Consider the following 14,462-nt stretch of genomic DNA (forward strand, 5'->3'; position numbering starts at 1 on the left):
ATTATTCTGTCCAAACTGGATGGAGCATCCTTGTTTCCTTTGAATGGCTTTTTTCGCTAACCAGGTTTAGAGCTACTGAATCCGACGTTGACCGCCGTATATTCGGTATCTCATTGTTACTTCGACGCTTGTGTCTGTTGCATCGTGGCTTGCCGTTGCCATCTCTGGCTTCGGAGGTTCCAGGGTCGCTGGTACTGTTGCTTCTACGAGCTAGCCAGCTATCTTCTCCCGCACAAAAGCGGGTCATGAGTGCAGTGAGGGATGCCTTGGACTTCGGTTTCTCCTAGCCGAGGTGTCTGGCGAGCCACTCATCCCGAATGTTGTGTTCAAAGGCCGGGAGGGCTTCGGTGTCCGGACAATCCACAATCTGGTTCTTTTTAATTAGGAACCTGGTCCAGAGTTTCCGGGTTGATTCTTCGGGTTGCTGGACTATGTGACTAAGGTCATCGGCGTCTGGAGGCCGAACATAGGTACCTTGGAAGTTGTCTCTGAAAGCTACCAATAGAATTTTCTGGGAGGCTATTCAGCCAGTTCCGTGCTGGCCCCTTGAGTTTTAGGGGCAGGTACTTGATGGCGTGGAGGTCGTCACCGCGAGCCATGTGAATGTGGGGAAGAAAATATTCGATCCATACTGCGGGATCCGTCGTACCATCGTATGATTCAATGTTCACGGGTTTAAACCCTTCTGGAAATTGATGTTCCACCACTTTGTCGATGAAGCATAGGGGGTGTGCGGCGCCTCTGTACCGGGCGATGTCGCGGTGCAGTTCGGATGAAGTCCGTATGCAGTTTTCTGCCCGAGTGAGGTTGTGCCTATTACGCCAGGCCTGATGGCCGTCCTCTCGCTTTGGATCACGCCCCCTCGATCCATAGATTGATCTTGTGTGTCCGGCTCTATTGTCCAGGTCCTTGCGTAGGTCGTAGGTATAGCCCGGGGCCGTTGCCTCCTTGCCTCGATGGTGGGGTGGCGTGGGCTGGTGTTCGGCATAAGTAGCCGGTCTGTCCTGTCCACGTGGTGGTCGGTCGGGTTTGTCAGCAGTTTTGTTCTTTGGCGGTATTGGCTCAAGGGCCTCGTCGTCACATTGTGGTATAGTAGCTTGTGCTTTGGGTAACTCTTTGTTGGGCGTTTGAGGCCATATTCCTCGGCTGCCAGGACATTAGTCCATCTATCATTGAGTAAATCCTGTTCAGCTTGAAGCTGCTGCTGCTTCTTTTTTAGGCTTCTCGCAGTGGCGATTAGCCGGTGCTTAAAGCGCTCTTGTTTGAGGGGTTCCTCTGGTATGATGAAGTCTTCGTCGCTGAGGCTCATATCCTCTTCAGAGATCGGTAGGTAATTACTGTCCTCCGACTCCTCGTTCCCGACAGGATCGTCGGGGTTAACTTGCCCGTCCTCCCAATCGTCCTGTTCGGATGTTGGTTCGACAGGGGCTTCTAGGTCTTCGGCATTCTCCGGGGTGTTGTTCTCTCCGGTGCCGGTATTGCTGTCTTTGTCGCGACGCGATTTTGAGCGGCGCCGTTGACGTCGACGCTTCAGCAGTGCTTCAGCGGGCTTGTCCTCAACCGGATCCTTCTTGCCGTCATTCTCTTTGGGTGTGTCCACCATGTATATATCGTACGTGGAGGTGGTCGTCCAACGTCCGATAAACGGAGGGTTTTGGCCTTGTTCGTCTCCGGCATCGTCGTCCATGCCGTTGATGTCTTCGGAGGCGTAGTCCAGCATGTCGGTTAGATCTTCGACAGTGGCTATCAAGTGGGTGGTGGGTGGGATGCAAAATTCCCCACTCTCAGCCCCTAGTCCGGGCTAGGCGTAATTCGGAAGCGATTCCTCTGTAATGGCGAGGGATCGCATCAAGTCCAGAGCCTCGTTTAGGAGCGAGGTTTGGACATAGAAGCAAGAGTCCGTGGGGCTGACCGGGGTGAGAGCCTCCTGGCTGCGCCCGCTTGACGCAGACCTCGAGAGTTCAGATTTAGAGTCCGAGGGAGAGTCTGACACTTTAGCGACCAGGGAAGCTCGGTTCGTCTTTGGGTTTGTCGATGACGCCGTCCCCTTCAGATCTTCGGTAGTAAGTTCCATAATTGCAGGGAGTCCGGCAGGCTCTAAACTCCCGTCTTCGGACCTGGTAGTCTGCTCTGGATCTAAGGCTAGAGTGGCGGTCGGGGCCGCAAACCCTTCGAAGATCAAGTCTCTTGGGATATCGGCGACATAATTTAGGTTTCCGAAACTGATCTGATGACCAGGGGCGTAGTTGTCGATCTGCTCAAGGTGTCCAATCGAGTTGGCGCGCAGTGCGAAGCCGCCGAATACGAAAATTTGGCCGGGGGAGGGGGGAGTCTCCCCCGAAACATCATCATCGTAGATGATCGAATGAGCCATTGAGCCTTCTGTCGATGGGTAGTACCAGTACCATCTCACACACACACAAGAGTTCTAGGATGTTCTTAATGCATAGTGTGAACGTGCATGGACACCGGCCACAAACGTTTTGTGTACCTACGATAATGCATTGCGCACCTACAGTATGTCGACGCCGGTAATGAAGGTGTGAAAAACATGCATCTTGATCTGAGCCGCTAACGTTTTGTAACTGTTAAGATTAATTAACATAGTAATTAAGAGATTAATCCCTCCTTGTAATAACCGTTGGCAGTTGCTTTCTGCAAATGTTGCATCGGTTCCATCTGAATCGACATCCCCTTGTAAACGCCTGTTCCAATGCTATATATAGCACTTCATCTAATGCAAAGAGATAGTTCGATCATTCGTTCCTTTCGATCTCAAACAGTAACCTCTACAATCTTTTAACCTGCTGCTTAGTGCTTACCGTGAACGCCAGCCAAACGCTCAGAGCAGAGAGGCGTTTCCCCCTTGCGCGCAGCCAAATAAATCGTCTGTTCTGCCAAAAAGCGTCACCAGACGCGCCCGTTCCGTGCGCCTGCAGACTTGCTGGCGATCTATACCTGCGGCACCGGAATGTGGCATGGTACCACGAAGTGGGCAAACGCAAAGCAACGGCCACCAACCAGGTGCAGTGCCTGTGGCTATGCTGGCCTCTCTACAGTTCGCCACCACGCGATTGAGATTCGAGCCTCACTTGGCTTCGACGCCACGCATCTAGAAACCTTCCTTCCCTGGCGGCTTGGCTTCTTCAATTCTCTGTCGACTTTGACCTGGAGGGGTAAACGTAGTCATAATTGGAGGTAACTTAGACTAGCAACATGTATAATTCAATTCGAAACCCGAGCTCAGATGCACCCGGTGAACAGTAAGATAAAAAGAAATCAAAAAATTATGATTTTTTTGTGGTGAAAGATGCATGAGCGATGATGTTCGTGCCAAATTTCAGAGCATTTGGGCATTTGAGCAGCTCTCAGAAAAAAGACAAAATCAGATCTAAAAAATACAAAACGGTAAAAAGAAATTACAGACACTAATTTTGTCTTTTTTGCTGAGAGCTTCTCGGATGTCCAAATGTTCTCAATTTTGACATGAACATCACACATTTTATCAGTTTTCACCAAAAAATCCAAATTGTTTTGATTTTTCTACTATTTTAAATGATTTTATTGTTCATACCTAGACTCATCTGAGCCCGGGAGCCAAATCACTGCTCACTAGTAGCATGCATATGTTACTAGTCTATGTTACTATCTTCATAGTGTGTATTAACACTACTGTAGTGTCATGCAAGTCTTCATTTATTAGGCTGTAGGCCCATTTAGCATTGGATGTGTTATGTTACCACAAACACCTCTCTCCTCATTATTTCCTTGCCACATAAGCATATTTGTCATGGGATGCTTATGTTACTAGCTTACATAAATGTATCTCGTGCACCGGGGCAATTGGTGCCACCGGTGCACCAGTCCCCGTTGCACATTGAAAAATGTTTAAAAAGTATTTGAAAATAATTTAATGCATTGACACAATATTAATTTATGTTGTGACAAAAATACAAATCAAAATTCGAAACATTGCCCAAGATACAAAAATGACAATTGTGACATCAATGTGGGAATGGGCCAAAACTGAAGCCGAACTCTTCAGTGTCAAATTTGTCATTTCTGTATCTCACACAATGTTTCAAGTTTTGTTTCGATTTTTTTTTTGATAACATACATTATTGTTGTGTCAGTGCACTAATTTTTCCTTTCAAAATTTTTCAAACATTTTTTAATGTACAACGGGGGACCGATGCATCGGTAGCACCAATTTTTCCCACTAGCTTACTCCCACTATGGCTAGCCTAAAGGGATGACCTGCTCGAGCTGCACGTAACCAATAGATAAATGAGCCGTAATTAGGAAACATGATTACAAGCCTGAAGACCGGCCATTTCACTTGATGTTCACAGGACGGAGATGTGCGCACGTGTGGGGTCACTGATTTTGCAGCGCGCGCTTTACCTTCTACAAATGCTACGAGTAGGCAAAATACAATAATATGGCAATGTATTGAGAAGAAAGAGAAGTTTGACGACCCCAGAAAGAGAAGTTTAGCTCGTGTTAAGTGAACGGTATCTTCGAAAGAAAAAATCATGGAAAATGAGCCATGCAAAGATATTTATGATGCTATTAACTAGATTAGGACCACGGACTAGTCTCACCCACTGATACGACACTTGATTGATCTCCACACACACAACACAAGCTTGGGGTTGCGCTTGTCCACGGCTCATCGTACACAGATAGTTGTACTCGGTGTAAAGCTTGCACTCAACCGAAGTTCACACATGTGACAGGACGAAGTTACAGTTCACACTGATGAGTTACTGTCACATGCCTATGACAGAGTCGGTACGGGCTGCCACCGTGCGTTGTATCACGGCGATAAGATATTAGTTAGAGAGATCGCAGGGATAAATCTTGGTCCGACGCACTAATCACGGTTTAAAATGATACCATCTCACGGGAAGGTTGTTTCTTAGAGCTGACGGTGAATGTGCATGGACGCGAGATAAAGAACCAGTAGTGCGTTAATTCCACACGCACGATCACAACCCGATCAAGGCTGTTGCTAGCTACCCGTGTAGTAGCATCTACTAGTAGGTAGCGCACCTAGGTAGATAGATCATGTCGACGCCTGTGTGTGTGAAAAACATGTATGCACTTTGCGTCTTTGCCATAGTACTCTAATGATTTCTACCCGCATTGCTGCTTACCCACCGTGAACGCACTGCACCCAACAGCAAGCCAGGCGACGGAGGGAGGGAGGGAGCAGAGGCAACGGCGCGCCGGAGGCAAGGGCACGTCGCTTGCTTTGCCGGGCAGAGAGACGTTACTCTTCACGGCGCGATCCAACGGTCTGGTGGAGCGTCACACGTGTTACTTCCGGCCGCGTTTAGTTGTTGGTGTGTCCCGGTACCCGGACGCGCCCATTCAACATGAACCACCGCTGCCGCTGCACACACAAAAAAGATAAGTTCGTGCTGGGTGTCTCATGTGTCATGCGATGCTTGCCGAGGAATGATGCAGACGCGGAGCCACAGCCCGCGGATGATGGATAGCGGCAAGCCGGCAACGGCCACCGACCGGGTGTAGTGCCCGTGGCTGGGCAGGAGTGTAGCGCTACAGTTCGCCACCACACGATCGGCCGGCCTTCGCTTCGGCGCCACGCATCGATCAATACCGACAGCAACGGCGGGGCCGGAGTGAAGACAAACGTGGGGCGCCGGAGCCTTCCTTCGCTGGACTCTTCCTCCCCCGTGTTCACCCGTCGACTTTGACCTGATGAATGGAGGCTGAACGATAGCTTGTACTGAACACGACATATGCCAGAATCAGCAACGGAATCAGTTCGTGCTGGGTGTTGTGCCATGCGATGCTTGCCCGGGAATGGTGCTGCGGAATGGGCAGACGCGGAGCCACAGCCCGCGGGTGATGGATGGCGGCAACACCGGGTGCAGTGCGTGTGCCCGTGGCTGGGTATGAGTGCGTTACCATGGGCGGGCGAGCCGACGGCCTGGTAGCGCTACAGTTCGCCACCACACGATCGGCCGGCCTTTGCTTTGGCGCCACGCATCGATCAATGCCGACAGCAACGGCGGGCCGGAGTGAAGACAAACGTGGGGCGCCGGAGCCTTCCTTCGCTGGACTCTTCATCCCCGTGTTCGCCCGTTGAGTTTGACCTGATGAATGGAGGCTGGACGATAGCTTGAGCTGCACACAACATACGCGAGAATCAGCAATGGGGTCATTATTCTTGAAAATCAAGCAAGATTTGAGAGTAGTTTTAGGGATTGGAAGAACCATGGAGAGGATTTGTGGAAATTTCTGGACCATTCTCCTCGGTCCCTCTCTCTGTATACATCCATAGTATGTGTACATTTTACATTTTAGTCCCTAAGGAACTAGGTAAATATAGTCATACACCAACACTCCCCCTCAAGATGGGGCAAATACATCATACAAATCCATCTTGCTACAAAACATGGAGAATGTTTTTTCGGGGAGTCCTTTTGTAAGGACATCTGCTACCTGACTAGCTGAGGTTACATACGGTAGGCAAACTATCCCTCTATCAAGCTTCTCCTTAATAAAATGACGATCAATTTCTATGTGCTTGGTTCGATCATGCTGAACAGGGTTATTTCCAATGTCAATGGCAGCTTTGTTGTCACAGTACAACATCAGAGGCTTGCACCTGTACAGCCGCAGCTCTGCTAGGAGGATATGTATCCATAGTAACTCACATATGCCGTGAGCCATAGATCTAAACTCAGCCTCTGCAGTAGATCGAGCCACTACACCTTGCTTTTTACTTCGCCAAGAAACTAGGTTTCCTCCTACAAATGCACAATAACCAGATGTTGAGCGTCGGTCATCTAGGGAACCAGCCCAATCAGCGTCAGTATAGCACTCAACTTGTAAGTTTCCTTGTCTGGTATATAAAAGGCCTCTTCCTGGGCACCCTTTAAGATACCTTAGGATCCTGTTTACAGCTTCCATATGAGCTGATTTTGGGTCATGCATATACTGGCTAACTACACTCACAGCAAAAGCAATATCTGGACGGGTATGAGATAAATATATTAACCTTCCAACAAGTCTCTGATAGCGCTCTTGATCCACGGGTGTACCTGCATCACTACTTAAACGATGATTTTGCTCAATAGGTGTAGCTGCAGGTCGACAACCAAGCATACCTGTTTCCTTGAGCAAATCCAAGATATATTTCCGCTGTGAGAGAAAAATGCCCTTTGACCCCCGTGAGACCTCTATACCAAGAAAATATCTTAGTTTTCCCAAGTCCTTCACTTCAAACTCCTGTGCAAGATGATGCTTCAGATTTGCAACTTCAGTGGAATCATCTCCGGTAATCACAATGTCATCGACATACACTATTAGTATTGCAACCTTGCTATTACTATGCTTGTAGAATAGTGTATGGTCAGCATTGCTTTGAACATAGCCCCTTTTCAGCATGGATTGTCTGAACCGGTCAAACCAAGCTCGTGGTGACTGCTTTAAGCCGTATAGAGAACGATGTAGGCGCAACACCTTTCCATCGGTTTGACTTGACTCAAACCCAGGAGGTATATGCATGTATACTTCTTCTTGGAGATCACCATAAAGGAAAGCATTCTTCACATCCATCTGGTAAATATCCCAATCAAGGTTTACAGCACATGACATAAGTGTCCTTACCAAATTCATCTTTGCCACCGGTGCAAAGGTCTCTTCATAGTCGATTCCATATGTTTGTGTGTAGCCCTTCGCCACAAGACGGGCTTTATACCTCTCCACCTTTCCCTCGGGGGTGTGCTTAATAGTGAAAACCCACTTACAACCTACAGGTTGCTTACCTGGTGGTAGATCCACGAGCTCCCAAGTCTCATTCTTCTCTAAGGCTTTCATCTCATCAAGCATTGCTTCCTTCCATTTTGGATCCTCTATAGCTATTTTCCAATTAGATGGTATGGACATAGAGTCTAAAGAGGCAATAAAGCTTTTGAAGGGTGGATTACAATATTCATAGGAAATGTAATTGGCAATATCATGTTTATAATCTTTGAGGTGTCCTGGAATGTTTCGATTTCTAGTAGGTTTTTGCAAAGCAATCGGTAGATTATTTTCAGGAGCAAGGGTAGATAATTGATTCTCACTCTGCCCCGCGGTGCTAATAGGAGTGGTGGAACTACATGGGTTAGTGTTAGTACCTGGGTCCTCATGCATGTGAAGCTCACCGTCTTGTGAAGGAAATGAAGAATTTTCTATTGCATTTTGTGTGTCTCCATGACCAGAACCATTATTGCACCCATCATTATTTGTCTCCTCCCCCTGATTTTGAGCATTATCTAGAATGGGTAAACCACCTGAAGTGGAAACAAGAATTGGGCTTAATGGAGAGTCTCCATTACTACTCTCCCCTTCTTGTTGCACTTCACGTGGGGATAAGGCAATGCCGGTGTCACCTGTTGAGCCATAATATGATTCATGCTCACGGAACGTCACATCCATGCTCACAAAAAACTGGCACTCCGAAGGGCACCAACATCTATAACCCTTTTGAGAGGGGGAATAACCCATGAAAACACATTTGAGAGCACGGGGATCTAATTTTCCAACAGAGTTCCTATAATCATGCACAAAGCACACACACCCAAAGACCTTTGGAGGAACTACAAAGTCATTAGAATACAAGAGACACTCAGCGGGAGTCTTGTGACCAAGAACCCGAAGAGGCATACGGTTTATCAAATATGATGCAGTTTTTATTGCTTCCCCCAAAGAAATTTAGGCACATTCATTGTAAACATAAGTGAGAGTGCAACCTCAAGCAAATGTATATTTTTACGCTCTGCAACACCATTTTGTTCCGGAGTGTCAAAACAGGTAGTTTGATGTTCAATGCCATTTGAGGCAAGGAACTGTCCAAACTCGTTGTTGATATATTTGGTACCATTGTCTGAACGCAAGGTTTTAATAGTTGCCCCATGTTGATTTTTAATGAGAGCACATAAATCCTTAAAAACCAAGAACACATCACTCTTATGCTTCAAGAGATAAAGCCAAGTGTAACGACTAAAGCAATCAATAAAAGTCACAAACCATCGGTGCCCAGAAATGGAACGAACCTCACAGGGTCCCCAAGCATCCGAGTGAATCATTTCAAATGGTTTGGCACTTCTTAAACCTATACTAGGATAGGAACCCCTTGTATGTTTAGCTAACTCACAAGCATCACATACAAGGAGCTCCTTGGGACACAACTTGAAAAGAGAGGGGTAAATACGTAATAATGCAGCAAAAGATAGATGGCCAAGCCTGCGATGATGGAGTAGCAGTTCTTGGCTAGGAGACAAGCATGATGCAAAAGCAACTTCATCACTTCCTTCATCAAGATAGTAGAGTCCATCATGCACGGTCCCAGTCCCCAACAGTCTCCCTGTCGCTAGCTCCTGAAAAGCACAACAGGTAGGATCAAACCAACCTCTACAGTTAAGGGATTTAGTAATAGAGCTAACGGATAAGAGGTTGATTGGAAATTTAGGAACATGTAGGACCGGAGATAAGGACAATGTCTTAGTGCACCTAACGGATCCATGTCCTACAATAGGTGCCATGGATCCATCAGCTACACGTACCTTGTCCTTACCTGAACAAGTTGTGTAAGAAGTGAACAAATTTGAGGCTCCTGTCATGTGGTTAGTAGCTCCTGTATCAATGACCCTAGGGTTTGATTGTGTTGTAGAAGTGTAGGTCTGGTGAGATTTCATACCTTGGTGTGAATTGATATAGAAACTAGATTCAGCTTTAGAGGAATCCTGGGAAGTAGACGAGCCTTCTGAGAGTCTAAGCTTGGAAGTAAAATCCTCAAGAGCTCGCACATCGACCACTGGTAGCTCCCCCTTGGATGTAGTGAGGTTAGCTTGTTTTTTGTTTGCTCCATGAACTCCCCCTGGCCGAGACTTTCCTTTTTCCCACCAAGTTGGAAAGCCATGCAGCTCAAAGCATGCATCCTTTATGTGTCCAGTCCTTTTACAATGGTTGCAAAAAAGTTTGTTTTTATCTGATTTGCCAACAAACTTTGGGGCACGTCGAGCTTGCATGGATAAGGCTGCACGAGCATCTGTATACTTTAGGCCATTCTCAGGCTGAGCCAACCGAGTCTCCTCCTCTATCACACTTGAGATAACATCATCAAGACTAAGCCACTCAGTTTTTGAGAATATAAGTTGGCGTCGAAGGTCAAATTCCTCATTTAAGCCATCAAGAAAGAGCTTGCTCACAAATGGCTCAAACCAGGTATGATGAATAGCAAAGTCTTGTTTGTCAATGGGCTCAAAGGGATGATAATAATGCAGTTCATTGTACAGTCTTTTGGTCTCACCAGCATACTCTGTCACAGACTTTGTGCCTTGCTTCAGATTTGTCAATTCATGCATAATACGATTACCTTGCATTTTATTGGATTTCCCTGCAAACTGCTTCTCCAAAGCTGCCCATACTTCAGATACAGTAGTCATAGTCTCAACTTGTTCTTGAATTGGTGGTTCCATGCTTCCTAATAACCAGACCAACACTCTGTCATTAACCTGTTTTGCGCTAGTGTCACTTAGCTGTTTTCCTTCATCGGCACTAAGCAAGTCATCATAACCATGAGAACTCGGGATTAACTGGGCATGTCGTGCCCAGCTGATGTAATTGCCCGGTCCAGCCAGCTTTACTGGATTAGGCTCAAGTGCATATTTGACTCCTTCAGGAACCACTCTGAGTTGTTGCTGCTGCTCAAACATTTTGCTGAAAATTTCATATAGCTTATCCACACTAAAATCCCCTGCTTTTTCCTTGCTTGGATCTGCCATAGTTCACCACGACAAAACAAACACCCAGTCACACAGGACTTGTTTTTGAGCACTCCACCAGCAACACACTCGTGCACAATGACAAGTAGATGTATTAGTATGAGTTGCTCTTAGATGCACACACGCACCACAAGCAGAATATTTTAATCCGGCCACCAAGCAAAGATAAGCTTGACTTGACGAGCTCACAGGCAGTCAGTACTAATCGGAATAATCCAAAGGGAATCACATGTGCTATTATCACCTTCTCATACAGATGGTCAGATGCAGAGGAGGCAGTGGCCGTATATTGGCGGATGACAGCAAGAAGCTCGCCTGCAGATTAACAAATCTGTATACCGGCGGCAGCGCGGCTAGATGCGGCAAGACATTACTAGCTTCTCCTTTCCTTATCAACTAACACAGGGGCGACCTGATGATTCAAAGCTTACCGCCTGGCCGCCGTAGCCAAGTTGGCGAATCTGGACGGCAACACAGCACCGCCAACCTCAAATCACAGAAGAAACGCAGTGGATTTCAACCTCCTCCGATGCCATCTTGAAAATCAAGCAAGATTTGAGAGAATAGTTTTAGGGATTGGAAGAACCATGGAGAGGATTTGGGGAAATTTCTGGACCATTCTCCTCGGTCCCTCTCTCTGTATACATCTATAGTATGTGTACATTTTACATTTTAGTCCCTAAGGAACTAGGTAAATATAGTCATACACCAACACTGAATTTGTGGGTTGGTTGATGCAGACCAGACCGACCATTTTGTCTGATGTTCACAGCCGGGAAAGGTACATACGTTCGTGTGGAAACTCTGAAAGCGTGTAACGTTGGTCGAACTACACCAGCCTGACAAGTTCTTTCTTCAATGGTCAGCATTTCATTACTCCCTCTGTAAAGAAATTCAAGAGTAAGGGTGTCCACTCTTGTATTTCTGTACAGAGGGAGTACTTTGGAAGAAAGAGAAGAAATGGTCAGCGTTTCAAGAAAACTAGGATAACCACGCACTAAAAAAAAGAGGATAGGCACGCACTGAAGCATTGTGCATATCAAATATGGTCGCCAATTTGGCATGTAAAATGACCAACCAACCTAGGAGTCCTTCCTTCCTTTGCATACACTGCATCACACACAAATACATTCAGTTAAATAGCACAATCGGCACAGACAAAGGTTCCCTGTTCCTTTTCATTCTTTAATCAGCTGGAGTATGTTAAGAATGTTCTTATCACCATCTTGCATGTGCTCAACAATCAGTGCTGAAAAGGTACTAGTAACCTGTTTTTTTTTTCTTTTGAGCATTACTAGTAACCTGTTGTGTCACGCAAGACCAAACCAATTTTGGTATAGCTAAGCTGGTTTCGAATGCCAGCAAGATCGATGGCAACTTGGTGCCGGATATTGATCTGGTCAGCTCCGAGGACCAGAATTGCAAGATTCATGCCAGACTTATATGTGGGTCACGCAGTGCACTGTAACATTCCAAATTTTTAATTTGGAATATTATACATTAGATCATCTTTGCATATCATATTTTATTGCATTTTGACTTGATCCTAAAAATTTCACGCAACTCAAGGACCCACGGAGAGAGTTGGGAATTTCGTTATTTTCATATTTGAGTTTTCTGAAATTTTAAAAAAAGGATCAATTGGTTTTGATTATTTTTCTTTCTAATATTTCTAAAATAAAAATATATGAGAGGGGATAAAATGACTTTTCCAAAATAAATGAAATATTAGAGAAAAAATATTAAAATCAATTTATTTATTTTATTTGGTTTTTATTGCAATTTTATTTGAATTAGAAAAACTGCATGTTTTCAAATATTGCATTTTCGACCAAGAAAATGTTCATCTCATTCTAAATATTTTATTCAGATGGTGAAAGTTTGTTTTGGCAATTTTAGATTTTTATTTTATTTTCTAGGATTTATTTAAGCTTTGGCGGAATTTTTTTTTTACAAAAAGTTTCGTTCGGACCGATCGGGCCGAAGGCCCAGCCGCTCGCCGCCTCGCTCGCGCCCGCCGTGGCCGAGCCGGACTCCACCGGAGTCCGGGAAACCGCCATTGCCTCGGTGCCCCCTCCCCCAAGCCAACCCCACCCCTTCCCCTTTAAATGCCGCCCCACCCCGCCGCCACCACCCCCTCCCGCCCCGCAGCCCGCAGCCACCGCAGCAGCAGCCACCGCCGCCGCCGTCACCGCTTGCCGCACCTACCGCCGCCGTCGCCGCTTGCCGCGCCTGCCGCCGCCGTCACCGCTTGCCGCCGCCGCCGCCCGCTCGTGCGCCGCCGCCACCCAGCCCCGTCCGACGAGGTAGATCGGTTTCTTTAGAAAGCCTAGTTCGCTTTTTAGTATAGATCGGGGTTTTTTCGGTTTTTTTACTTAGCGAATGTTCGTTCGTTCGTTCATTTTAACGAACGAGTTTCACCGTTTAGCCGCAGACGGCGAACGTCCATTCATTAGCCTGTTCGTTAGTTTTTCTTTTTCCAGGGTTTTTCCGTGATTATTTTTTATTGCGATTTCTGCCCTGATTTTCGTTTTAGTTTTTCTTTTCGCTCGCTTATCGGAATCAGGCGGTTCAAGCGCCTAGAGTTTTGTCTCAAAACTCTCTTTCTGTTTAACCAACACAAACAAGTTTTTGCTACTGTAAAATTTAACTTAAGTCCATATTAGTAAACGAAGCTTGTTTTTTTCGCCGTTTGAGTTTCGTTGCTTCGCTTGGTTTGATTCTTTTTACAAACCGGAGTTCTTAAGTTGAACATTCTGGTTAGATCTCTTATTTGAGTTTTATCCGTATTTCTAGTTGAGTGCTTATTGTATGCTTGTTTGTTTGCGATAGAGTACCCGGAGTACGAAGCGTGCTACTACGAGTCTCTAGGTTTCACGGATCATCAGCAAGGCAATTAACACTTTGATCATACCTCTTTACTGTCCAGTTTTATTGCATTAGATCAATCCTCAAACAATTGCATGGTTAGGATCTGATTAATATGTGGGTTTTGGGAAGTAGATGAGGTAGTACCTATTGACCCGTTTATTATCAAACCCTTGGGAGTTACTTCAACGTTATGCTTATATTGCTATGCTATGCTTGTAGACGTGGATTGGGTTTGAGTGTTTCCATGACAGATGTGAGTATTGTTAATTAATGGTTAACTTAAGGTGGCAACTTTAATACACATATAGGTGGATTGAAGCACCCGGGGAACCCCGTGTTGCCTGTATTTTTGGAAATCCCGGGGTACCGTGTGATTCTCCTATGGACTGCCACCTAGGCTCAAAGGGATCATAAGATTATTCATGCTAGAAACTTTCATGTGCAGCCACAAGCTACTATGGGATCTAGCATAGTTGATTAAGTCGTGTGAACTCTTACAGTAGTAGACTAGCAGATGTAGGGGAAAGTAGGTGTAACTGTCTATCCATCGTAAGGTGCTAACGCTTCTGAAAGACTGTGTCTCGGTCATCCGTTTCTCAAACATCATGTAGTGCGAGAAATCCAACGAAGGAGATCGGGTCTTGTGGGGAAAAGTGCGCAAACCTCTGCAGAGTGTATAAACTAATCATGGTTAGCCGTGTCCCGGGTTATGGACGTTTTGAGTATCTAGTTCTTGGATTATCATGTGGATCTCAACACGTTACTTAATTTAATTTTGATTGGGTT

The 14,462-nt window shown here is 46.0% G+C and overlaps 1 protein-coding gene across 1 annotated transcript; it reads right to left on the bottom strand.

Annotated features, from left to right (window-relative positions):
• Nucleotides 1–8,906: 8,906 nt before the first annotated feature.
• Nucleotides 8,907–11,410, bottom strand: LOC119368821. The gene is made up of 2 exons (XM_037633970.1): nt 9,719–11,410; nt 8,907–9,398 (listed from the first exon to the last, which is right to left on the bottom strand). Exons 1-2 carry the CDS (start codon nt 10,803–10,805, stop codon nt 9,355–9,357), a joined length of 1,131 nt encoding a protein of 376 aa, XP_037489867.1. The 5' UTR covers nt 10,806–11,410; the 3' UTR covers nt 8,907–9,354.
• Between the last annotated feature and the right edge of the window lie 3,052 nt (nt 11,411–14,462).

This window comes from Triticum dicoccoides, chromosome 2B (assembly GCF_002162155.2).
Source record: "Triticum dicoccoides isolate Atlit2015 ecotype Zavitan chromosome 2B, WEW_v2.0, whole genome shotgun sequence".
Classification (NCBI taxonomy): Eukaryota; Viridiplantae; Streptophyta; class Magnoliopsida; order Poales; family Poaceae; genus Triticum; species Triticum dicoccoides.

Excerpts from the sequence above, each read along its gene's own strand:
- LOC119368821 (XM_037633970.1), bottom strand. The coding sequence starts at position 10,805 with ATGGCAGATCCAAGCAAGGAAAAAGCAGGGGATTTTAGTGTGGATAAG. Across the intron at positions 9,399-9,718 it reads CTATATCAATTCACACCAAG|GAGCTAGCGACAGGGAGACT; the intron begins GTATGAAATCTC and ends TGTGCTTTTCAG.